A 25,214-nucleotide genomic window follows, 5' to 3' on the forward strand; every position below is an offset into this window, starting at 1 on the left:
ATTTCTAAACATAAAAAAATGTTGAAGGCTTTTTGGTCTGATTTCAACTGTGAAAAAAACATCGAATGTCATCGACCTTTCCAACAAGAATTAATTAATAAGATTTATTTCATTTTGTTGAGAGGAATTTGTAAAATCTAGTGAACTACCTTAGTTGAGCATTCGCTAATTTTAAGCCCTTGTTACATGCTGTATTAAAGCACTCTTCGCTTCGCTCGTTGTGCCTTATTTATTATTAAAGCTCGAATTATCCTATGCAAAATGCATATTTGTTATTAAGAGGTAGGAACAAAATTGTTTTCTATGCATATCTAATGTTTTTCGATTAAAATAAGCCAATTGAAAAATGCATATTTTGCATATTTTGACAACTTTGTGCATGTTTTAGAAAATATTGCATATTTTCATCAAATCACAAATTTCCGATTAAAAATTTCAGTTCTAGTTAAAAATTGGACAGTTTAAGAAAAATGATCCGATTACAAAATATGTTAGAGAGAAAATAACCGATAATTCGTAAGCCGGATCAAAGAATTAGTAACCTGCTGAGTGTTTTCTTTTTAAATTTGTTTTATACAGTGTGAATATAAAGTATGGAACCAAGAGGTTTTTTTTAATCATTTGTCTCCAGAAAATAATAATTAATATAAATTAAAGTAATATACAAAATGTGATCGTATTTTTGAACGAAGTTTTATTTTGTTTTTGAGTTATGCGATTTTCTTAGTCAAAATTGTAATTTATATAAAAAAAAATATATATTTTATATAAAGTAGATAGTTGTAATCTTTACATCAAAACCTTCATGAAAAAAATGTTTTTTAGTGAGTTGCCTTTTAAAAAAAGAAGTATTTTTGTAGAACAAAAGAAAATTTGGGAAAATTTTATTCTTAATAAAACATGACATCTTTATACTACTTTATTATTCTTCAATTTTTTACAAAAAATAAATAGTTTACTCAAAAAAAAGTACAGATTTCTTAGAAAAGCTTAATTACTAGGTTATTAAAATGGCTTGTCTAAGGCAAAACCAATTTATTTATTCTCTTCCGTTCATGTTTGCAGTTTAAGATGCCGAAAATACAAAGTTTAGTGTACTCGAGGACAAAAAATCCCAATTTCCAAATATCCCAAATTTGATTTTATTTTTAAAAGTTTTGCATATCGATGCATATTTGGCATATATTGGAGCATATTTTTTAATATCTCGTGCATATTTTTTAAAAAAAATACGTGCATATATGCGCAATATTTTACAGATTTTTTGTGCAAATAATGCGAGCCTTATTATTATTATGTTTGTTAACAATTTGTGCTTGAACATAAAAATCTTTTGCTATTTGTTTTTTTTTCTTTTTAGTTGATTTTTTCTTGTCACTACTTTCTACAATAAAGTTAGTCTTTTAAAACTTAGAGCAGTTCATATGTTTTGCAATTTACACCATTTGGCCTAAAAATACAATTTTGTGTTTTGTTATTTGACAAACTTTCTTCTTTATTAAAGTCAGTATTTTTCTGATTTTGACATGTTTAAATAAATGGCAATAATTGTGTCTTATTATTATTAATTTGTTGATAATTAATATGTTCTTGCTTTTATTAAATACAACAAACCATGAGAATTTTTATTGTGGAATATGGGAACCATTTTTTTCTTTGTACTCTTGTTATCTTGCAAAGAAAGTAGATAAGTTAAAAATTTACAGCAGTTTATGCTTTCAGTAAAGGGGGTGACCATCGCAAAGTTGGGTTAACTTTTAAAAATGATTTTTTTAGTTTATCACACCAGGGTTGCAGTACCTTCAGTACGTTACCCTTTTAACTTTTTAATATACTTAATCTGTTACAACATTACTTAACTTTTAAACTTTTTACCGTGTAATCTGAAAAAATTTAACATTTTTTCGATCTGTAATTTGAACTGAAGATGGTTTAATTAAACCGAAACTAGTTCAATTTGGCCTTTATTTTATCCCCGTTGGTTCGACTTTGAATTTTAATCTCCACTTTAAATTTATGCTTTATTTTTACACATTTTACTTCAAAAGAATTTTTTTTCAAAATATGTATTGTATTTTGTTTTGAATTTATTTTTTTTATTAAAAGGTTATTCCAATTTTTTTGTTTAAATATTAGATGATGACGCCACGTAATGGGAAACAGCCAAACAAAATAAAAACAAGGCGTGTTTTTCTATTGTATGAAAATTTTAGTCAAAGGTCGCACTATATTATTTTTCTTTCAAACATTTCCTCGTCGTAAATTACACCATTCGGCTTGAAATCTATTCAACCATCTTTGTGTGGGTCGACTAATACTCGCTCTAATTCCAGTCACGTCTAGTCGACACACGTTATCAATATCCATGATATTATATTCCCTCTATTTACTTATTACCGCGATCCTGATTGAAATTAATTAAGCATCGACCAAATTTGCATGTAAATTCAATGATTTATGTTCATTTGACGCACTATTACCGCGAAACTTGATTGCAGATCAATCACATGCTCAAACACGACTCTACATGCATTTTCACACTAAAACATTCATTCATTGTTAAGTGCATCACGTGTTTCTTTGATGGCGTTTTTCCACACTCTTGCTTTGCTTTGATGAATAATAAACGAAACACTCACTCCAATAAAATCTTTTATTGTACAAATATGCAACACAAAATACAGTCCGATCAAATTTTGAAATAACGAGTATCCAAATCGCGTTCTTCCATCTCTCCTTCAATCCACTCTAAATAAAGGGGGACGTTGACGTACACTCCCGGAATTCCATCACCTCCACAGCCAATCCCCCAGGACACAATCCCGATTTGAACAAAACGCTCCCTTTCGTCCAATAAGGGACAAATCAAGGGACTCCCCCCGTCGCCTTTGCACGAATCTTGCCCTTTTTTCCCCCCAGCACAAATGAAACTTTTGTGCAAATTGTATCTCGGACCCAGTCTCGTCCTCCTCAAAGCTTCTAAACAGTGACTCCTGGGGACTATTGGGACTTGGACCTTTTTCAACGTCGAGGAGTATCGGCCCTTGGAATGCGCGTTTTGCCCCCAACCACTTGCCAAACACCCATTTTCCACGACTTTGTTATCAGAGGAGGAAAGACATACAGTTTTGACATTGTCCCTAAGGACAAAATCCTCGACAAGGATCAGGATTGCGACGTCGTTTTTCAAGGACAAAGAACTGTAGTCGTAATGAATAAGAATTTCCTCCACGGAACTGTCTTGAAAAGGCAGGGATTCGTCCCTGGAATCGATATTCCACTCCCCGGCCCGGACTAGGATTTTTTCCGGTTCTTCTAAATAAGGGGACACACAATGGGCCGCTGTTAGGGCCACTCGAGGGTGGATTAGGGCCCCTCCACACTTGTAAATGTTTTGGTCTTCAGCTACACTTTCCTGAATTATCAAATTCCACGGTAATTCCCCGAACTGGGCCATCGTGTTTGAGGTTATTCGGGTTTTGATGTTTCCGGAGAGTCCACATCGGGGGATTTCGGGAGTTTCCGGTTTCGGGGGCGAATCACAGCAAATTTCGCCAGCGTTAGCGCAAATCATGTTACCCAACCTTGAAAAAATAAAAATAGATAAGGGTTGAGGGATGTGCGGGGTGACTTACCGGGGATCTAATAATCCGTGTCCGTTGATTGTCACGTCCTCGTCAGTACAAAGATGTTGCGGGACACAATGGCACTGGATATTTCGTGGTTTGTATTGAAAATGATGATATCGAGAGGTTGTCAGAAGGGGTAGTGTGAGTATGAGGGTGAAGAGGAACATTGTTGCGGTTTGACGGCTTGATTTCAAGTGGTCGATACCTGTAGAAGGATGAGTTTTAAAGTGGCCCACTATGGGGTGTTTTCTCTTTATTGTAAAAATATTTCAGTTTCACAAATGGAAATGAGGATTAATAAAAGTGATAACTTGTTAAAAGGACCAATGCTATTGCACATCACCCGTTTGTAGATAAGATTATTGGTGGGGTGTCCCCACGGGTAGCTAAACCCAATGATTAAATAGGTAAAACCTAAAATTTCCAAAATTACCAATTTCCAAGAATCTTATTTCTTCTCTAAAATGCTTTTTCTTCTTTAAAACTATCGACTTTTGTATCATCGTTTTTTTACAACAAAATGTTACACATTATAAATACAGGGTGTTTCACATAATTTTACGAGCCATGCGCCCATAAGATGCAATCAACAATACAGATTCCAATACGAACTCGATTAAAAATTTTGAAAAATGAAATAATCTTCTCTAGTTTGTTCACCCTTTAAAAAATTACAACATTTTTAGTTAGTTAGTGATTACAATAGATAAACTAGAATCATATTCATGCCGTCTCTTGATAGAATAAATGATATTAATTGTTTTTGAAAATCTGCCGTTTATGACTATTAGTGAAACAGTGATTAGTGTGTCAACTGCTGTCATGGGTTTCCAAAAATTAAATAATTAAATGTATCTAGTGTTTTGTGAATTTTGTATATTTGGGTGCGTACATTAGGCGCAAGCCTCGTAAAGTTGTGTGAAACACCCTGTATTACAGAGATAAAGTAAAAGAAACAAAAGGCCACATTTAAGTTGTATGATATTGTATTATATTACTACTACTAATACTATGCTATAAGTATGACTTATTTTTAAAAATTACGATTAATATAGTAACATCACATTTCCAGCTTAATTATTACTATTTATTGTGTTGGCAATAAAAAATAAAAAATTTCACGCACTTGCGTGATAACTGTAGCACAAAAAAAAATTTGTTAAAAGATCACCAAAAAATGTAGGAAATATTTTTGTTCCTTTAATTGTTTTAAGTAGTGTATCAATAAATAAGTACGAGTATTAGTGTTTTTAGATTTTGAAATCTTTGTTCTTATACTGACCTTCCAATTTTTAATTTAATCATAATAACAAGAATAAAAATTAACAACCATATGAACAAAAAAATCAATTAACTTTTAGTTAATTATTACTTACTTTGATGATTAATTTTCTAGAAATTTTGTAGTTTCATAATTGTCACGTTACTTTTTTTACTAATTTTGTGTAAAAAGTTACAACAAAAAAATTATCAAATGTATGTATCCACAGGCTCGACTTCTCTGCACGTTGATGTATTTTTGGATATCTGTAATCTGCTTTTTTTGAATAGAGAACTAGGTGGCAGTAAAATCAGTCGTCTGGTTTACACGAGGAAAATTTTAATGTATCAAGAAACATGACAATACAAATGTGTATATCTGACTGCCTATCAGCAAGGCGTTTTTAATACATGAAACAGCTTTATAAGGAAAAAACTAAATAACAATGCTGGGCCAAGAAAAGATGTTTTATTTCCATTTTTTATCAGGAGTTTTTTAATAAGTATATATCTTTTTTATTATTGTAAACAGAATGTTTCAGAACTCGCGCTCCAGAGAAAAACGTCAAATAAAATATGATGCCAGAAAAATTAAAAAAATGTTTAAAAAAATCTATCTATAAGAATTTCGAAATTATGGAGGTTTAAATTTTGCACTATTGATTTTTGTTTAAAAAATGATTTTACATGTTTTTTTGCTGAAGGCAATTAAAAGAGGAAACAAAGAAGCTGTACCCAGAATTGTCACGTTATTTGTGGCTTTTATTGGCATTTTTACTGAGTAATTATGAAAAAACAAAAACATAATCGGTAACGATAAATAGACATAAAAAATATCTAATGTCAAAAAGTAAATGGCAAAATTTTTTGACAGATAGATTTTTTTTAACTTTTTCTGTGTTCCTGGAATCTTATCTTACTTGGCATTTTTCTCTGGAGCGCGAGTTCTGATTGATTGTTTTTTTTACCATTTAGAATAAAATTTTCATTTTTGTACGCTAAGCCATCAACATTATCTTAATTTTTTTCGCAAATAAAAAATTTACAATGATAAATACCCTGTATTTTGTCGATCGAGTAATCGAGTGAAGATAAATGATGGTTCCACCTTAATTCCTCTAATTATAGCTTAATTCGTTGTTGGAGACAAATAAATAATAATTTTAGGAAAAATCGTTTATTATTTTCCGAAAAATACAAAAGATAATACGATAACTTATAACAATAACAATAATTGCACATAATATTGTCCACAGATCTAATAAAAAATAAATATTTCGTAATAACGCTTCGACAGAGATGCACGACTGACCCCTCGCCCCCTCATCATTCCTATGAAATACTCGGAATGTTTACCTCAATACTTAATCATTTTAACTGACTAGTCGGTACATCGTCTGTAGGCAGTGAGGCAGCTAAGGCACGGCCTTTCACGCTTCCTGTATTTCCCCCTTAAACCCGGGAATATGATGAAAGTTATGCCTTGCTAATTTATTCGCCAACTCTTGCAAAACATCCCGGAAAATCACCGAATCCACATTTTCCCCCAACATGTAAAACAGAAACCAATCGCCCATCTTGCTCCGACGCACGATGAGGTCTATCGCGTCTTTCCGGACCAATCTGTATCGCATTCGTAACAGATAAACCCTCATTCGAGGCGAGAAAATTATGATCACTCTGTATACCACAGTGAAAAATGTTAGAATGAAGAGGATGATGAACCAGAACCAGAGGAAAATGTAGATCTTTTCGTTGACCACGTTGAGGGGGAGGATACACATAGCGTCGTGTTTTTCCATATCGCCGGAAACGCCATATTTGTAGAAAGTACATTTGGTCATACGAGGGAAAATCTCGATCATTGGGTCAATGCGGTCCTCTTGGTCGCTATTGATAAATGCTATCACGTCGAAGCCGAACATGAGGAAGGCGCCGTCGAAGAAGCGGTTCATTAGGAACATTTGGCCTGCAAATTTACCTCAAATTAGTTGAACTTCTATGTAAATTACATCAAATTTTACCAAAATTGAATTATAAACAACAGAAACCAAAAATCCATTTTTTTCCTTTATTGCTAAAAAATAAGTAAAAAATTAACTTACTTATACTCAAAAAATTATTAATTTATTTAATTTATTTTACTCATTTTCCACAACTTTGCAAGAAAAAAAAAAGGAATTTCTCAATTATCTTACTTCCAAGTTACTGGTAGAGTTTATCAGAACACGCGCCTTAGAGAAAAATTTCAAGCAAGGTAAGATACCACGAAGATAAAAAAAAATGCTTAAAAAATTATATTTGTCAAGAATTTTTTTCATTTATTTTTTGACATTTGACATTTTTTATGTCCATTTAATGATACTGATGATCTTGTATATGTTTTTTATAATTATTTTGTAAAGGTACAAAAAAATTGTCCATAAAAGCCACAAATAAGTTACAATTTCGGATACAGCTTCCTTGTTTCCTCTTCTAATAACCTGTAGCAAAAAAACTTGGAAAATTATTTTTCCAACAGAAATAAATAAAGTTAAAGTGCAAAATTTAAACTCTTATAATTTCGAAATTTTTATAGATAGAATTTTTTTAACATTTATTTCCATGTTCCTGGTATCCTACATACCTTACGTGGTTAAAAGGGTTGCTGTTTTAATATTATGAAATTTGTTCAAAAAATATAAATTTTATAATTCCGAAGTTTTAGAAAAATCTATAACTTAGGATTGTCAGGAAAGTTTCCTTTTACGTGTGTGCTTTAAAATACTAAAGTTCAATTTACAAAAAAAATTGAAATTTGAAATTACATATTTTAGATTTTATGATTTAAATCAACTAGATTTTTAGTTTCCTATACCTTAAATCATCATATCATCATCATCATAACATCATTTAACTCAATCAAAGAGAAAGCTAGAGGCTTATTAAAAATGTAGCTGTCATGAATTTTTGTTCTTTGCTTTTTCTCTTTTGTCGTATTGTAATTTGTATTATTGTTGTTGAAGCTGTTTGGTGTTAATAAATCATTATTATTAAGAGTTTGATAGACTGTGTTTGCTAAAAGATTTTTATAATAAAATTTTCCAAGATCCGGACTATTTAAGTTTTTATCTCTGTGAAATTTTTTCAATTTGCAATTATACAGGATGCGCCAGAACTCGCGCCCCAGAGAAAAATTTCAAGTAAGATAAGATACCAGGAAAAATGTTAAAAAAATTTATCTAGAAAAATTTCGAAATTATGAGGGTTTAAAGTTTGCACTTTGACTCTATTAATTTTTGTTGGAAAAATAATTTTCCAACTTTTTTTGCTATAGGCTATTAAAAGAGGAAACAAGGAAGCTGTATTGTAACTCTGTTATACCAGATACCAGGAACATGAAAAAAAAGTTTAAAAAATTCTATGTTAAAATTTTTTGACATTTGACATTTTTTAAGTCGATTTAATGATACTGATGATCTTGTATATGTTGTTTTTTAAATTATTTAATAAATATACAAAAATTTTGCCAATAAAAGCCACAAATAACATTAAACAGGGATACAATTTAGGCTACAGCTTCCTTGTTTCCTCTTCTAATAGCTTGCAGCAAAAAAACTTGGAAAAATATTTTTTCATCAGAAATAAATAAAGTCAAAGTGCAAAATTTAAACTTCCATAATTTCGAATTTTTTCCATGTTCCTGGTATCCTACATACCTTACATGCCATTTTTCTCTAGAGTGCTAGTTCTGGCGCATCCTGTATAAAGAGGAAATCATCTTAAAAGGTCTTGAAAGTATATGATGAGTGTCTATAAGCATCTCACAATTAAAAAATATTAAAGAATCAGATAATAAGATATTGGAAAAAAATTATATTTTGTAAAATATGACGACTTGTTAAAACTCATGAAAAATCGCATAATTTCGAAAAGTACAGTTGGAGACAAAATATTTTGGTCGTCAATGTTACTTGAGCGACATTAAATTGTAAAGCATGCTTTAGGACTGTTAACCTTATTTTTAGCTACTGCCAATCATAGTTGACAAGTTGTATGTACATATTTTTGATAGGAAAATATAATAGCTGTCATTAATTTCAAATTGTCATTCATTTTAACGTTAAAGCTTTTACATTAAAGTGTTAGAAAAGTGACGACCAAAGTATTTTGTCTCCACCTGTACATGTCTTAATAGAAAATAAAAATAAAATAAGATGATTTTTGAAAGTTTTTTGAAATAATGAGTTAGAACTTTAAAGAATGTAAAAAGCAAAACACAAATCTTAAATTTTATATAAGTATCTTAGAACCTTTCCCTGGGGTGCGAGTTCTGACGCGCCCTGTATTATGCAACGTGTTTCAAAATACATTTTTATGTGCCGCTCTACACTTTTTGTAGCAGATAGTACTGACAACAGTGACAACTGTCAATCAAAATAAATTAACTTTTAAGGTTAAATGGATTTAGTATTTCTTAAAGCTACAGTTTTTATGTTACATGGAAATTCTTTAGGCGACTAGAGAAAATTATTTTGAAACACGTCGTATAATAATAATTATTTTGTATAATATTTTTAGTAATAATAATGTTTATTTAAGAACTACGCGAATGACGTAATTTAATAATGTGTAGTTTATTTTAATTCTGCTGTTTTCTCGATAAATTTTGGTTGCAGGGTGATTCAAAAGTATCGGACTCTCGAATGATTAAAAAAGCTATATCTCGTGAAAAAAGGCTTAAACACTTTTTTGTTATGGAAACTTTAAACTCAATCAAACCTGTATAAATGTAAAATGTAAATGTAAAATGTAAAATCACTCCGCTGAGTCGTGCTCTTAAACCCGTCGTGCGTGTTTTAAAGGCTTGCTTATAAACTAGTATTATTATAATATACTGTTTAAAGATAAATGTTTTCGTTTTTTTATTTAACAAAAAAGTCTAAGAATTTTTAATAATTCTCTCCAGCAGGATAATATTATTTTGTGGAAATAAAATGTGTGAATCATTTATTTTATTAATACAAAACTGAATATATCTTCGAAATATTATGTATTTTTTTAAAAAACGGTGGTTAACTAGTGGAACTAATTATCAAATTTGTGATTCTTTGATCTTCTTTTGATGATGTGACGACATGAACACGAGAGAATATTTTTATTGGCCAAGTTTTGATTTTATCTTGCGACACGAAAAAATAACAAATACAGTTTATGAAACAAAAATATTACGATTAATAAACACACTTGTATATTATGTATTTTAAAATTAAAAATATATTATTTTCTTAATTTTTCTTGAAGGAAAACATGACCTGACTCAATAAATAACTTACTATTTCCAACAAATAAACAATAATAAATTTCATTCAAAGATATGATAATAAATAGATGAGACGACTTAATGGAATCTAATAATAAAATTTGACATAATAAAATAAACTACATCACTGTAAATATATCTTTAAATTCTCATTGTGAAAAATATTTCATAAAACATCCAATAAAAGTCAGTTGACAAACAATAAGGAAATGAGAATGAAAAACAAATAACACTTAACCTGAAACATGTAAACACTTGTAATAAAGTCATCAGCAAGGTCCAAAAAAAAGTAATACCCTATAAATCGGCCAAAATCTCTAAACAATTCACTTAATCCTTCCCTAATTTAAACCCGGAAATTTATCCAACAAATGGCAACCTACCAATAACATTAATCAGGGCCAAAAGCTCGCAAAAATAATACTTGTAAGCCCACCAATTGTGGTATCTCAGATTCTCCCACAAGTAGTCGATCATCAATTTCTTCTTTTGCTTTTTTTCGATTTCGGAACAAACGCCCACGTCCAGATCCATCATCAAAGCGTGGATTTTACCACCTTCCCAAGACTTCCACAACCATCGGGGAGTGTAGAACAGAATCGCCTGAAATCATTCATCTATTTAACAAGATTTTTATTGCCTCAAAAATTTATTTTTAGAAAAACGGAGTCGAAAAGTCTGCTTCTGATTTCTATTTTTATTAAAAATGTGACTCGTTAGCAATTTCATCAACATTTCTCGGATTCTTATTTATGAGTGATGTTTGCACGAATTTAAAAAAGTATTTCTCAAACACTTCCTACTTTTTGTATGTTTTTCGAAGGTTTGAAATCACTTAAATCCAATTTTATTTATTTTGATAATTCGGATTTAACTCTTGGAAATTAAATATTTAACGTTTGTACCTATACAGGATGTCCCAGAGAGTTGAAAAAGTCTATTAGTCACCTTCAAATGGTAAAATTTTAAAAAATGTATAGGACATTGATATATAGGTACGTACTAATCTAGTGCATCACCTAAAATTATTTTCAACCATACAGCATGTCCCAAAAATAAACAAACTTGTGTTTTTTTTTAATGAAACAGCGTACCTTTCTTTGCATTTTTGGATGTAACCTTTTAAAACAATGTTTTTACGCTAAATTTTTCTTAGTCGCTTTCGCTTAGTTTTAGAAATAAGACGGTTTTTTTTTTGCCGAAAACATGCACTTTTTAAAAAACACTAAGACTGTTGGAACAATTTTTTTCTTACTCCTGCAAAGAAGAAAATACAAAATTTAAAGCTGTAGCAATTTTTAGTGTTTTGCATTTGTAAAGATTAATAAATTAAAAAGTTTGTTAAAAGTTAAATAACTTAAATGATATTTTTTCCATCTCTTGTGCAACTCTGCACTTTTTGGCTATTGAAACAATAGTATTTTTTTTTTAATGTTTAACGTTAAAATTCTTTTTAGTTATTGATTATAAACTCCTAAAAGTAAATAGTTTTAGAAAGACAATTTAATAATCTTTTAAATGCAAAAACAATAAATCGGGTGTTCCATTTAAATTTTTAAGTTATTAAACTTATAAAAAACGCCTTCAATTTTTTATCTTTGCAAATGCAACACACTAAAAAAATGTTACAACTTATAGTTTGTACCTTCCTCTTTGCGGTAGTAAAAAAAATATCTCTCAGTCTCAGTTTTTGTCTAATAAATTTTTAAAAAGTGCATGTTTTCGTCAAAAAAACCGTCTTATTTGTAAAACTAAACAAAACCGACCAAAAAAAGTTTAAAAATATTGTCATAAAAATCTATATTAAAATTTTAGGCGATGAACTAGATTCAATATGTCCTATATAATTTTTTTTTAATTTTACCATTTAAAGGTCACTAATGGACTTTTTCAACTCGATGGGACACTCTGTATACTTGCTGTAGTTAATCAACAATCAAATTATTACTTTAATAACATTTGATCTTGACTCTCCACAGTAATTTGAAGCAACTACTGCTAATCAAAGTCAGAAATATGGGAATTATTTCCATAAATTAATAATTTTTTGATTTAGCCAAGTGGAAATTTAATTTTCCCGTCTTACCGCGAATTGATCTGATGAAAAACCAATTAAGAGAAATTTCCTTGGTTTAAGTTGAGTGATTATTATGCAAATGGAGCAAATAGCTCGGCCAAAAATGATTAACCGCCATTTCATTCCATTGAAATAAAAAATTCAAACCGTGTTGAGCACACGTCCCACCAAATAAAAATCTAGCAATATTTTATGAGTCAGGAAACACACGTTTATAACACGGCCAATATACACTTCTCAAAATGAATTTTATTTAGTAGAAAACGTTTCCTCCCAGGAAATGGTGAGGTGTAAGTAAATATTTTAAGAATGAATTATTCTCTTTGAAATGTGGAGCACCTGAACGTTTATAAATAGAAGGAACGTGGATGTACATTTCCGATTTTGTTGCTAATTGAAATTACAGATGTTAGAGTCGATCTTCATTGTTTATACGAAGGCTTTTACGGATTATTAAACAGGCATGTATGGCACGGTCATTGCTCTAACTATTTTGGCGCGCTGCCACAGGGTGCATGCAGTTATGAGCCCAAACGAACGGTAGAAAATTACTTGACGAGAAGCTAAATTTGTTTGGTTTTAAAGCATTTTACTGTTAAAACTGGAAAAGAAAAAATCATCAAACTCCAGAAGGTTTCTCTTTAATTTAAGACTCAAACGAGAACAGCCTCTCATGACTCACCCTGTAGACGTATATTTACCCAAAACTTATATCCTATAATGCTTAAAATAAATATTTCAAATACCAAATTGCTCTTCCAACTTTTTTTTAGAAAATAAAACTTAAAGTCTAATGAGAGTTTATTTTTTACCTTAAAATCACCAATTTCATACATAAAAAATCAGGCAATCAATTATGAAGCACTCTGTACACGTATTTCGATATTTAAATTTTATTTCTTTTACGTAAATCCAGCAGTTGTTGATTAGAAAAAAATATTTAAAAATTTAAAATTACTAACCTTCTAATTCATTAATTTGCAAATGTAGTTAGTTCATTTGTTTTTTAATTAATTTTGGCAATTGTAAAATCACAACTTGCAATTAAGTGTAATTAAAATGATGATCAAAAAAAGTTAACTTCATAATCTATTATTAAACTTACAGGGTGTCTCACGACTCACGAGTAATATGAGCCTGAAAAAATTTTTGAAGCAACAAAATGTAATATTGATTGCTTCAAAAAATATATTACGCGTGGGACACCTTGTATTATATCTCTTATATACGAAATAATCTTTCAGAGTATAAACACTCTACTGAAACATTTTTGTAGATTGTAAAATACAATACTTGAGATGATCTATTTACATTCTTATTTACCCCTAGTTAAAATTATTTATAAAAAAGCACTTCATACTAAATTAAAGCTAGTAATAATAGAAATATTGGAATAGTAGTTTTTTAATTCATTCTGTAGAAGAATTTCCATTAGTATACTTACAAGTATTTATAATTGTTTTTTATTTGAGGTAAATAACATCTATGTAAATAAAAGAAATAATTGTTTTTATTTATACAGGATGATTCATGTGAGATGGCTTCTTTAATTACTCTTGTCTCAATTTCTTCACCAAAACGTCAGTTAAAAAATGTTTTATGGTCTTTCGGACATCACAGTTAAAAATGTCATTTGATAAATAAAATACAAAGTGAGTGAAAAGTATGAAAATTATAATTAATAAAAATTAAAGTGCTAAAAACATGGGATCGTGTTTTGAGAAAGAAATTTTATTTTGTTATTAAATTTTACAATTGTTGTCAAAATGACAACTTATATGAAAATTTTATTGTAGAAAACAAAGGTCTTATATACTAGGTTGCCATTTAAACATTTGAGCAGAACTCACAAGCTTAAGATTCTTATTTTCTTCCATCTTATATTTGTACATTTCTAGAGTTCAACGAATTCAAAGATTTCGTGTTTCTAGAATCTTGGCCTTTAAACCAAGACTAAAAAATTAATTTTTTGAATTCCAAAAATTTGCAATTTTCAACCCAAGTTTCTAAAATTTTAAGTTCCAAAATCGATTTTTGAATACCAACATTTGCAAATTTAGGTTTCTAGAGTAAAAACTCCGCATTTTTTAATTCTAGAATTATAAAATTTTGTAATCACAAGTTTATAAATTTCTAGCTTTTAAAACTAAATTAATTTTACAACATCTAACTTTCTAGAATTAGAAGCTTCCAATCCACATCACAGTTTGAAATTCTAATTTTATTTCAAAATTTTATGAAATAAAAAACTTGCGTAATTGTAACTTTTACTTAATTAATGTTTAAGTTTATTTTCTAACATCTAAATTCAACCTTTCTATACATTTTAGAATTCTATATATACCTTTATATTCTATATAAACCTTTATTTTTAGAATCCTAAGAAAAAAAAAATATATTTTTGATAAAACGTCACTTTTTATAGGACTTTACCATTCATCAATTAGTTTTTTCAAAAAATAAATAGTTTAAGCATAAAACGTTGGATTCCATACTTTTTTATTCACCTGGTATTTGATTTCTACTTCAGATTTTTCCGGAAATGCAAACCGTAAAACATCAAATTTTCAAAATTCTATTTTTTCTCTCTTTGATCTGTAATCCTCTCGAACCTGACTCCTGTCTAATCCAACTGTTGCTTCATCTCATCGTGAAAATAATTATTACCATTTATCACTGTATACACAGTACTTGACTTTGCTTCTTAAACACTCTAAACTATGCCCATGTATTTTTAGTCTTGACAAGAAAACATTTATTAACAATCCAGATTTAATGGCCGTAAAATCAAACTTTTTTAGTAAAAAGATGTACTAAATCTGAAACTGGAACACGGCCCATAAATATATTGTACTACGCAAACATTGGCTTATTTACGGATGGTAATGACAGCCTACAACGCTTACATCAATTTGCAATAACTGCAAAACAGTAAAACGCGAAATTTTCAACAAACACGAATTTAAAATCCACTACGATGGCATGAAAAGTAGTTCAAGTTTGAAGGAAATTTCTTTGATCAAAAGTAGAGAATTGTGAACTTGAAATTGTTTATGCATTTAAGTCACAATCGATTTAAAACTTTCAATAAATATGATAAATGGCTCTCTCTTGTTTATCCTAGAATAAAGTAAATGTGTTTCTGAGAACTCTTAATCGACAATTTTTAGAAAGATCATTCGGTGTAAAAGCTTTTGGTAATATAATTTTTGTCATTATTGCAATTTTCAATTAAACGCTTCTAAAAATAGGCAAATATTTAGTCAAGATTGCAATTTTTGCGTCATCAAAATGAATTGCATCAGAAATTGATTTCTCCACATCGCCGCTTATTATTTTAGGACCACATTTCCTATCTGATTTATTAGTTGAAAGAGGAGTTATTTTATTTCGTCGTTAATTGTTTTAATATTAATTTATTAAATATTTATGGTGAAATGCTTGTCGAAAACTAAAATAAACTTCAATTTCTCAACAGTTATTTCACATGAACGGAAATTGGTTAAATATCTGAAGTTACCTAATCTCTAATTTTATTTATATACGATTTAAATACAATAAGTTTTGAAGGACGAAATCGTAAAATTCAGTTTTGTGTCTTTAGAGTAATAAAAAATATTTCCCAACAGATGGCTACAAACCGATTTTTATTCCGATTTTTCACGAAACGACCAATAAATGTAATTGAAATTTATTTATTTCGTGTGATTCCGGCTTCTTAAACTTTAAATAGGTTTTACTGTAACTCCTGAACAGAAATGCCCCAGATATGCAGCAAAAATTCGCAAAAATAGTTTTCTAGTTTTTGACAATTTTTACAGCCTCTAATTTTCAGAGTTATACTCTGATAAAGACATTGGTTATATTATAGTTATCTGTATTACAATAAGGGAGAAAAGTGTATCGACAATTTAAGTTGCATATTAGATTTTTTATTTTATTTTTTTTTTTTTACGTTTTGACACAGTAAAACGGAATCCTTCACCTGTAAATTAAATTTGGATAGTTTGAAGCAATCGAAAAATTATTTAAACAAACCGTTTCTCAATACTCCTTTGTTCTTTACTCAGCGTTTACCTCTTTCAATGCTCCAATTTCATTTCAAGGCAACTACGCTGAAAACTATAACACATATTCACTCATATGTGTAAATTATGACAAAACGTCAATCTGTCTATTTTTAGAAGCATCTCGGTACCAGATGATTCAGGTACTATTTTTACTGTTTATTTAAAATTGATGTATTATTTGGGACACAGAAATAGACATTTCTCAAAATTGTGTCATATCCGGATGATTAACATTCGATCTACTTCGTGTTTTTATGTCGGTAATAATTAACTCCGAATTAACGAGATTGAATAAACTTGGCAGAAAGAATGAAACGGAAGAAATACTGATAGTTTATAGCTTCCTTACTCAAAAACTTTATTTCGAAAATATTTATTGTGAGATTCATTGATGGATTAAGACTCCCACTCGTCCTTTATTTTTTCGATCAGTGAGAATAAGTGTGGGTGTTAAGTTTTGTAACAAAATATTGAATTTTGTTCACTGTTTTTGTACTTTGTTCTCCTTTCAATGAAAGCTCGTTAAAGCGACCCCAAGAAACTCTCGCTGCCAAGTCGCTGTTTTCATTACAAAGCATTATCTTTTATAGTCGGACCAATTATTTCCGTTTCGTGAAGAAAATCGAGCGTTGGAAAATTCAAGACCTAATTATATTCATCAAATGATGCCAAAATCGCCCTAATAAAAATGTAAATGGAACAAATACGCGAATGATGAAAATAGAGCGAGGAACAAAACGAATCGAAAGAAACACCTGTTGGTATCTAAATTAGAAGTTGACTAATGTTGATTCAAGAATAATCAAACTCGTCTAACAATAACTGCACAAGTTTATGTTTGCTCAATGATTAATGGCGAACTTCGCGATTCGAGGTTTATGGCGATTTGAAATGTCCCAAGGGAGCGAAAAGTTAAAAGAAAACTTTGATCATTAAGAATGCAGAGATTTATTTGAACTTGTCAGAGGTTCAAAATGTTTAACGAAACATGGAAAAAAACTTATTTTATTAAACAATCTATAACAAATACCAACATTTTTTTCAAAATAAATACCTAATAAAAAAAACAAAATTTTATGTTGGCAATGTTTTTGACAATCTGAAATATAAAATCATTCACAGTACCAAAGAAAAAAAATTTAGCGTCAATGTCAAATTTTAGAAAAAATATTGTATAACCGTTTTTGACAACAAAAATTGAAATTGTAAAATTGCAAAAAATTGATTAAATAATTAACATTACTATGACGATGTCAAAACACTAACCGAAAGATGACACTCAGAGTGTCAATTTATCACATTTCCACGTATTTTAATCAATGTTTAGTTTGTTCCATAATTTCGTAAACTTTTCACAATTTTGGCACAGGAATTTTTTTAACTCTTTAAAATTACCAACACCATTTTTTCAAAATAAATAATAAAAAAATACCAATTTTATGTTGACAATTTTTTTTGACAATCTAAAATAGAAAAGCATTCACAGTTCCAAAGAAAAAAGAAAAAATGTAGCGTGGTCAATGCCAAATTGAAAAAATGTTGTATAACCGTTTTTGACAACAAAAAATTGAAATTGTAAAATTGCAAAATAAAATTATTAACATCACTATGACGATGCCAAAACACTAAGCAAAAGATGACACTCAGGGTGTCAATTTATGACATTTCCACGTTTTTTGATCACAACTTTTTGTTTATTCCACCATTCGTAAACTTTTCACAATTTTGGCACAATTTTTCTAAGGTCAGGAAATTGTTAACTCTTTACAAAAACCAAAAGTTAACCTAGAAACAAACTTTTAAATCAGAAACTTTTGTTTCTGACATTTTTTCACAATATCACAATATGCCGGTTTTCTTAGCAAAAAAATTATTATATTGACAGTCGGTTGATATTTAAAATCCAAAATTGTCAAACTTTAATATAACAAGTTTTCAACATTTTTAAGACTTTACAGCTGAAACATCTGCACAAGAAAGCTATTGACTACTTCTTTTTCAATTCATTGTCAAATGCTAAAGTGACAGTTTTGACAATTTTGCAACCTGGTATAAATATCAATAATTGAAATTCTTGCAAATGACGTATCTACTGACAATTTTTTTATGATTTTGACAATTTGGAAATAAATCAATCAACAAAATTTATTTGTTTGCAATGTTGCTATAGATTCTGTCATTTTAAATCCAAAATGCGGGAAATTGAAATTTGTATTTTTGCTTGTTTTGTTTTTCATTGCAATTTCTTGATTCACTCACTTGGAAGAACAAGCAGAAGCACACCCATTGGTAATACTTGACAAGTTTCTTGTCTTTTTCATCGATTGTCGTTTTAACCCCCGGATAACTAAACGGTTCGGCCTTTGGACCTTGCTGCTGTTTGATGGTGAAGGTGGAATGAATCCAGCAGTAGGTGTTAAGGACGTCTTCCGGAATGTCCTTCGTGTGGATACAATCAATCGGATTACCCACATACTGCCTCGTCGTCACAATTAGACTAAAGGCCACAAGAATCAGCACAGTGATGGAATAATGCAGACGGAAAACGGGCGAATCGGTGTGGATGTGGTTGACTCTGATGAGGGACTTGAGTCCGCGGAAGATGTCCAACATTTTATCCTCTTCCGTCCATTAACGAGGCCGAGCTTTGCGCTGCAGCGGACGGAAGTCCATCGTCGGACGACGGTGCTTAAGCCACACTCGTGCACAGGTTCGACTTTACGCGGCGATGGCGATGGCGATGGCGACGGCGACCCGGCGTCGAGACGCTTATTTTAACACTGACTTGCCCAACGGAGCGGCCATGTGCCGGACGGATAGCGTCATACGATTATCTTACTTCGGAAAGTTATAAATAAAAAAACAGCGGCGGCACGAAACGGGGGCTAAGTTGGGATCGAGTCACGTGACTCATTAAGACACCCGTTTCAAGTCACGTGGTCTCAAACCCTCACGCGCTGTTGGCGTGGAAAGTGCAGAATAAATCAGTTTAATGGAAAAGATTCATTTTATAATATGGAAATATAATGCTCAATTGACCAATCGTTCTACAAAATATTATCGAAAATAGGTGTATACCTTCAAAATACTTTTAGTGAATTGAAAGAACGTTTGTATTAAAAATATCTCAGTTTTGCTTTAATATTTCTTCAAAAAACAAAAAACAAAAACATTTTTTGACAATTTTAAGATTTTATTAAAACAATTTCACTTTAAAATCGATTAAGCTGGCAATAAACTTAAAACTATGGAGAACTACATACTAGGAAACGAAACGAGATACAAAATTACTCAATTGATTGGATTAAAATTTAAAATCTGTGCTCCGTTTCATGCTTTTTAAGATGCTGCGAATACGGTTGAAGATACAAAAATGTAAGAAAGAATGTTGTGGATAATAAAATTTTCAGGTAAAAAGTTTAATGGTTTAGGCCTCAAAGACGTTCAAAGCTGCTCAAGCAACGGATTCGTTTCATTTTTACTGGTGATTCAGTGCCAGAGGAACACTTTAAAGCAATTTAAACCTAAACCGTAGAAGATAGAAATATGTTCTCGCGGACTTTTTTGTAGCAAATTTTATTTTCTACAATTTTGTTTGTTATAATTTTTTTGTATCTTTAACCATATTCGTAGCGATTTCAAAAATATTGGGCTGCGTCCCGCCCATCAGTATCATTAAATAGATATAAAAAAAAAACAAAAAATAAATGTAAAAATTTTTTAAAAGCTAGAATTTTTTTAAACATTTTTTTCATGTTTCTGGAATTTTACTTTGCTTGAAAATTTTCTCTGGGGCGCGAGTTCTGGCGCACCTGTATATTACTGCTAAGGCCATCAAAAAGTTATGATATTTTTTTTAGAATTTTTAAATAACGATTTATTTTTTTACTATACTGAATATAGTTCAACCTTAAAGATTAATTTCTAACAAAATTTTAATTTTGAAAAAGAATGTTTTTCAGTTTTTCTGTAAAGTGCCTGTTATGTGGCAAGTACGACAACAACGAGCGTATTATACGCGAGTAGTATACTATACTTTATCCATGACTACTAAATATTTTTGTTGAAGAATGTACAGAACTGRATTGAAAATATTTAGTGGTTTACACCATACAATTTTAAAAACCAATAATTGTTTYTAGCAAAACAATATAATATTATAGCTAAATCAAGGAAGCTTCTGACAGCAGTGATTAATGAGTCATTAYTCACTGCTGTGATTAATGGGTATTATTAAGATGGAGCAAACAGACGTACGTATAAGGGGAACATTATACAATAGTCGTGGATAAAAGTTATTTAAATCAAAGCATTTAGGTCTTTATACCAACCAAATTTAAAAATCATGGCCTCTACTACGATTTTTCTTTTTTTTCCAWGATATTGTGCACACCCCAACTCCTATAAAATGGAAAATTGTTTGAATTGTATTAAGTGGGCCGATCCCGACTATACTGCAATGTCGAGCCAACCCTTGACGAAGGTGGAGCAAGCTCCTCGCCTTCGTCAAATTCCAAAAATCAGTTTAATATACTGGCCCCGCATGCGGGGCGTATCAGATATTAAGCTGATAAGAACAGATACTACACTTTGATCTTAGCCATAGGCCGAGAAGCGATAACGAAACGTTTGCCTTTCGAGGTTTTAACTCCAAAAGGACTTCAGGTACTCGGAAGATTGATATTATAGCGACACCTTGCGACGGTTTTTACTATTTGTCGGGCATTTGGAGTGGTACCGAATCCATTACCGGATCAATAATGACAAACCCTATTTTTGTTACTTGACGAATAATGATAAATACTAATCAAAATTTAAATTTTTATTTTTATTTTGTTGTAGAAGCAATATGTTGTATAATACAGACATACAAATTTGCCTTTTACTAACAGAAATACCAAAAATGTATTTAATATGTACTAATAATAAATTAATAATAAAAAAGAATTGTTAAAAAGAAAATTCTTTGATTTTCGAATTAATAATAAACATAAAAAAATGAAAAATCGTAGTTGGCCCACAATTTTGAAATTTCTAAACAACTTTTCTTAATAATTTTTTGTCGTATTTGCTACACAGAAGGCACTTTCTTATACAGAAAAATAGTTTTTTTGACAATTCCCAAAGCATACTTGATTTTTCAAAACTAAAATTATGTTAGAAATTAGTTTTTAACCTAGCAGGACTGAATCTTAATAAATGAAAACTAGAATCTAAAAATTTTTGTCTTTTACAAGAGTTGTTTTACCTATCTGGGGACACACTGTATATTGTAAAATTTTGATAGGACTTCAAAGCATAGTGATAATTTTGTAATATGCTAAAAGCATTGTGATAATTTTGTAATATGCTAAAAGCATAAGCTAAAATATGTCAAAAACTGTCAAAAAGTTCAGGAAATATTTGCAATTTAAAAAGCTTTATCTATTTAGTGATAAAAGTGGCAAAAACTAATTTAATCTAAATGGTGCTAGGTTTCGAGTACGGATACCTAAAGACTAGGATACGACACGATGTGAAAGAAAACATCCCTGTTCTCGATAGTTCCGTTAGTGAGGCCAGATAGTGCAGTTGTTCCTGTCCCGTTTAAGTTTTTATCGTATCATCGTTTATTATGTCTCTATAATTGCAAATATTTCTGTACAATTATATGGGTCATAATATCATAAAGATCCCATAACACGTTAGTTACACATAATACATTAGTTACTGCCATGATTTAGATTAGAACTGATAACATATTAACATAGTATACAATTATTTTGGAACATTAATTTCAATATTTTTACAATTATGAAAACTGAAAGACACATCTCCATCTTGACTGCCGCATCTCCTGTAGCGCTCCCAGATAATACAGCACACATTTTGATTCTTTAGTACCAGAAACACTTGCCATAGATACCCTTCCTACCTGAATTTTTTGCGCAATCTAAATCTTCTTTTCTAGATTTTCTTCTAAATACCCCTTTGCAACTTTGCTGGACTCCCATCCACCCAACTCTTGCAGTTCTAACACGTCTCCACCGGCGTTTACAAGCATGGTCGTTGCAATTCTCCCAATGCATTTGAAAGTTTTGCAAAATACGCTAGCAAAACGGTATCTCTAGCACTTCCAACCTGTTCCTTGTCTCGCCACTCACAAAAAACACGATATTCTTTTTCGTATTGAATTTTTGACTTGTCTGGCAACAAATCCATTTTCACATTTTCTAATGACTCTAAAATACGTGCGGGAATACCAAAATCTTCCATTACTTTTACCAGGCACGACCAAACGTGGCAAAATCATGGCAGTAACTAATGTATTATGTGTAACTAACGTGTTATGGGATCTCTATGATATTATGACCCATATAATTGTAGAGAAATATTTGCAATTATAGAGACATAATAAACGATGATACGATAAAAACAAACCGGACAGGAACAACTGCACTATCTGGCCTCATTAACGGAACTATCGAGAACAGGGATGTTTTCTTTCACATCGTGTCGTATCCTAGTCTTTAGGTATCCGTACTCGAAACCTAGCACCATTTAGATTAAATTAGTTTTTGCCACTTTTATCACTAAGTAGATAATGCTTTTTAAATTGCAAATATTTCCTGAACTTTTTAACAGTTTTTGACATATTTTAGCTTATGCTTTTAACATATTACGAAATTATCACAATGCTTTTAGCATATTACAAAATTATCACTATGCTTTGAAGTCCTATCAAAATTTTACAATATACAGTGTGTCCCCAGATAGGTAAAACAACTCTTGTAAAAGACAAAAATTTTTAGATTCTAGTTTTCATTTATTAAGATTCAGTCCTGCTAGGTTAAAAACTAATTTCTAACATAATTTTAGTTTTGAAAAATCAAGTATGCTTTGGGAATTGTCAAAAAAACTATTTTTCTGTATAAGAAAGTGCCTTCTGTGTAGCAAATACGACAAAAAATTATTAAGAAAAGTTGTTTAGAAATTTCAAAATTGTGGGCCAACTACGATTTTTCATTTTTTTATGTTTATTATTAATTCGAAAATCAAAGAATTTTCTTTTTAACAATTCTTTTTTATTATTAATTTATTATTAGTACATATTAAATACATTTTTGGTATTTCTGTTAGTAAAAGGCAAATTTGTATGTCTGTATTATACAACATATTGCTTCTACAACAAAATAAAAATAAAAATTTAAATTTTGATTAGTATTTATCATTATTAACAAAAATAGGGTTTGTCATTATTGATCCGGTATGGATTCGGTACCACTCCAAATGCCCGACAAATACTAAAAACCGTCGCAAGGTGTCGCTATAATATCAATCTTGCGAGTACCTGAAGTCCTTTTGGAGTTAAAACCTCGAAAGGCAAACGTTTCGTTATCGCTTCTCGGCCTATGGCTAAGATCAAAGTGTAGTATCTGTTCTTATCAGCTTAATATCTGATACGCCCCGCGCATGCGGGGCCAGTATATTAAACTGATTTTTGGAATTTGACGAAGGCGAGGAGCTTGCTCCACCTTCGTCAAGGGTTGGCTCGACATTGCAGTATAGTCGGGATCGGCCCACTTAATACAATTCAAACAATTTTCCATTTTATAGGAGTTGGGGTGTGCACAATATCTTGGAAAAAAAAGAAAAATCGTAGTAGAGGCCATGATTTTTAAATTTGGTTGGTATAAAGACCTAAATGCTTTGATTTAAATAACTTTTATCCACGACTATTGTATAATGTTCCCCTTATACGTACGTCTGTTTGCTCCATCTTAATAATACCCATTAATCACAGCAGTGARTAATGACTCATTAATCACTGCTGTCAGAAGCTTCCTTGATTTAGCTATAATATTATATTGTTTTGCTACAAACAATTATTGGTTTTTAAAATTGTATGGTGTAAACCACTAAATATTTTCAATGCAGTTCTGTACATTCTTCAACAAAAATATTTAGTAGTCATGGATAAAGTATAGTATACTACTCGCGTATAATACGCTCGTTGTTGTCGTACTTGCCACATAACAGGCACTTTACAGAAAAACTGAAAAACATTCTTTTTCAAAATTAAAATTTTGTTAGAAATTAATCTTTAAGGTTGAACTATATTCAGTATAGTAAAAAAATAAATCGTTATTTAAAAATTCTGAAAAAAATATCATTTTGATGGCCTTAGCAGCAATATACAGGGTGCGCCAGAACTCGCGCTCCACAGAAAATTTTCAATTAAAGTAAAATACCAGAGACATGAAAAAAATGTTTAAAAAAAATTCTAGCTTTTAAAAAAAATTTACATTTGTTTTTTGACATTTTTTTATATCTATTTAATGATACTGATGATCTTGTATATGTTTTTTTACAATTATTTAGTAAAGGGACAAAAATTTTGCCAATAAAAGCCACAAATAACATTGAACAGAGTTACAATTCAGGATACAGCTTCCTTGTTTCCTCTTTTAATAGCCTATAGCAAAAAAACTTGGAAAATTATTTTTCCAACACAAATAAATAAAGTCAAAGTGCAAACTTTAAACTCTCATAATTTTTATAGATGAAATTTTTTTAACATTTTTTCAATGTTCCTGGTATCTTATCTTTCTCTGGGGCGCGAGTTCTGGCGCACTCTGTATATAAATTTGAAATTTTTTGTCTGGGCCGTTTAAAAATGAATTTAAAAAAACCTCGATATTTGGCCATTTTATTTTTTATAAAAAAACTGTACGGAAGAATTTTTTGATTTATTTTTGGCGTATTGTAGATTACCTACTTATCTTACTATATTTTTTTCATGCAATTTAAATAATGCGTTTTTTCATAAAAAAAAATAAAAACTATTGAATTTTTAAATCCGTTGCAAATACTCAAAATGAGATAAAAACTCTGTG

At 30.3% G+C, this 25,214-nt stretch overlaps 2 protein-coding genes and 2 non-coding genes across 10 annotated transcripts in view; 1 reads left to right on the forward strand and 3 right to left on the reverse strand.

The window, feature by feature from the left end:
• Positions 1-2,650: 2,650 nt before the first annotated feature.
• LOC123009850 (phenoloxidase-activating factor 2-like) lies at positions 2,651-5,131 on the reverse strand. The gene is made up of 3 exons (XM_044406396.1): positions 5,006-5,131; positions 3,636-3,834; positions 2,651-3,584 (listed from the first exon to the last, which is right to left on the reverse strand). The coding sequence occupies exons 2-3, from the start codon at positions 3,794-3,796 to the stop codon at positions 2,690-2,692; spliced, it is 1,056 nt and encodes a 351-aa protein (XP_044262331.1). The 5' UTR covers positions 3,797-3,834; positions 5,006-5,131; the 3' UTR covers positions 2,651-2,689.
• Positions 5,132-6,057: 926 nt separating this feature from the next.
• LOC123009560 (innexin shaking-B) overlaps positions 6,058-25,214 on the reverse strand; it is a 30,040-nt gene continuing 10,883 nt past the window's right edge. For 2 of the 7 annotated variants that reach the window (XM_044405953.1, XM_044405955.1), the window contains exons 2-4: positions 18,598-19,176; positions 10,575-10,794; positions 6,058-6,858 (exon numbers count right to left, since the gene is read on the reverse strand). In XM_044405953.1, the coding sequence (XP_044261888.1) occupies positions 6,320-6,858; positions 10,575-10,794; positions 18,598-18,951 (1,113 nt within the window). In that variant the 5' untranslated portion in view covers positions 18,952-19,176 and the 3' untranslated portion in view covers positions 6,058-6,319. Of the gene's footprint in view, positions 6,859-10,574; positions 10,795-18,597; positions 19,420-25,214 lie in introns of those variants that run through there. The other 5 variants (XM_044405957.1, XM_044405950.1, XM_044405956.1 and 2 more) reach the window with 4 other exon arrangements.
• Positions 20,768-20,957, reverse strand: LOC123010368. The gene has a single exon (XR_006413098.1). It is a non-coding gene; the product is annotated as a U2 spliceosomal RNA (small nuclear RNA).
• LOC123010369 lies at positions 23,715-23,906 on the forward strand. Its single transcript, XR_006413099.1, has one exon. It is a non-coding gene; the product is annotated as a U2 spliceosomal RNA (small nuclear RNA).

The sequence above is a fragment of the Tribolium madens genome, unplaced genomic scaffold (genome assembly GCF_015345945.1).
Source record: "Tribolium madens isolate multiple individuals breed KSU strain unplaced genomic scaffold, Tmad_KSU_1.1 Scaffold_7;HRSCAF=85;Tcas5.2_LG10, whole genome shotgun sequence".
Classification (NCBI taxonomy): domain Eukaryota; kingdom Metazoa; phylum Arthropoda; class Insecta; order Coleoptera; family Tenebrionidae; genus Tribolium; species Tribolium madens.

Excerpts from the sequence above, each read along its gene's own strand:
- LOC123009850 (XM_044406396.1), bottom strand. The coding sequence starts at position 3,796 with ATGTTCCTCTTCACCCTCATACTCACACTACCCCTTCTGACAACCTCT. Across the intron at positions 3,585-3,635 it reads CACGGATTATTAGATCCCCG|GTTGGGTAACATGATTTGCG; the intron begins GTAAGTCACCCC and ends TATTTTTTCAAG.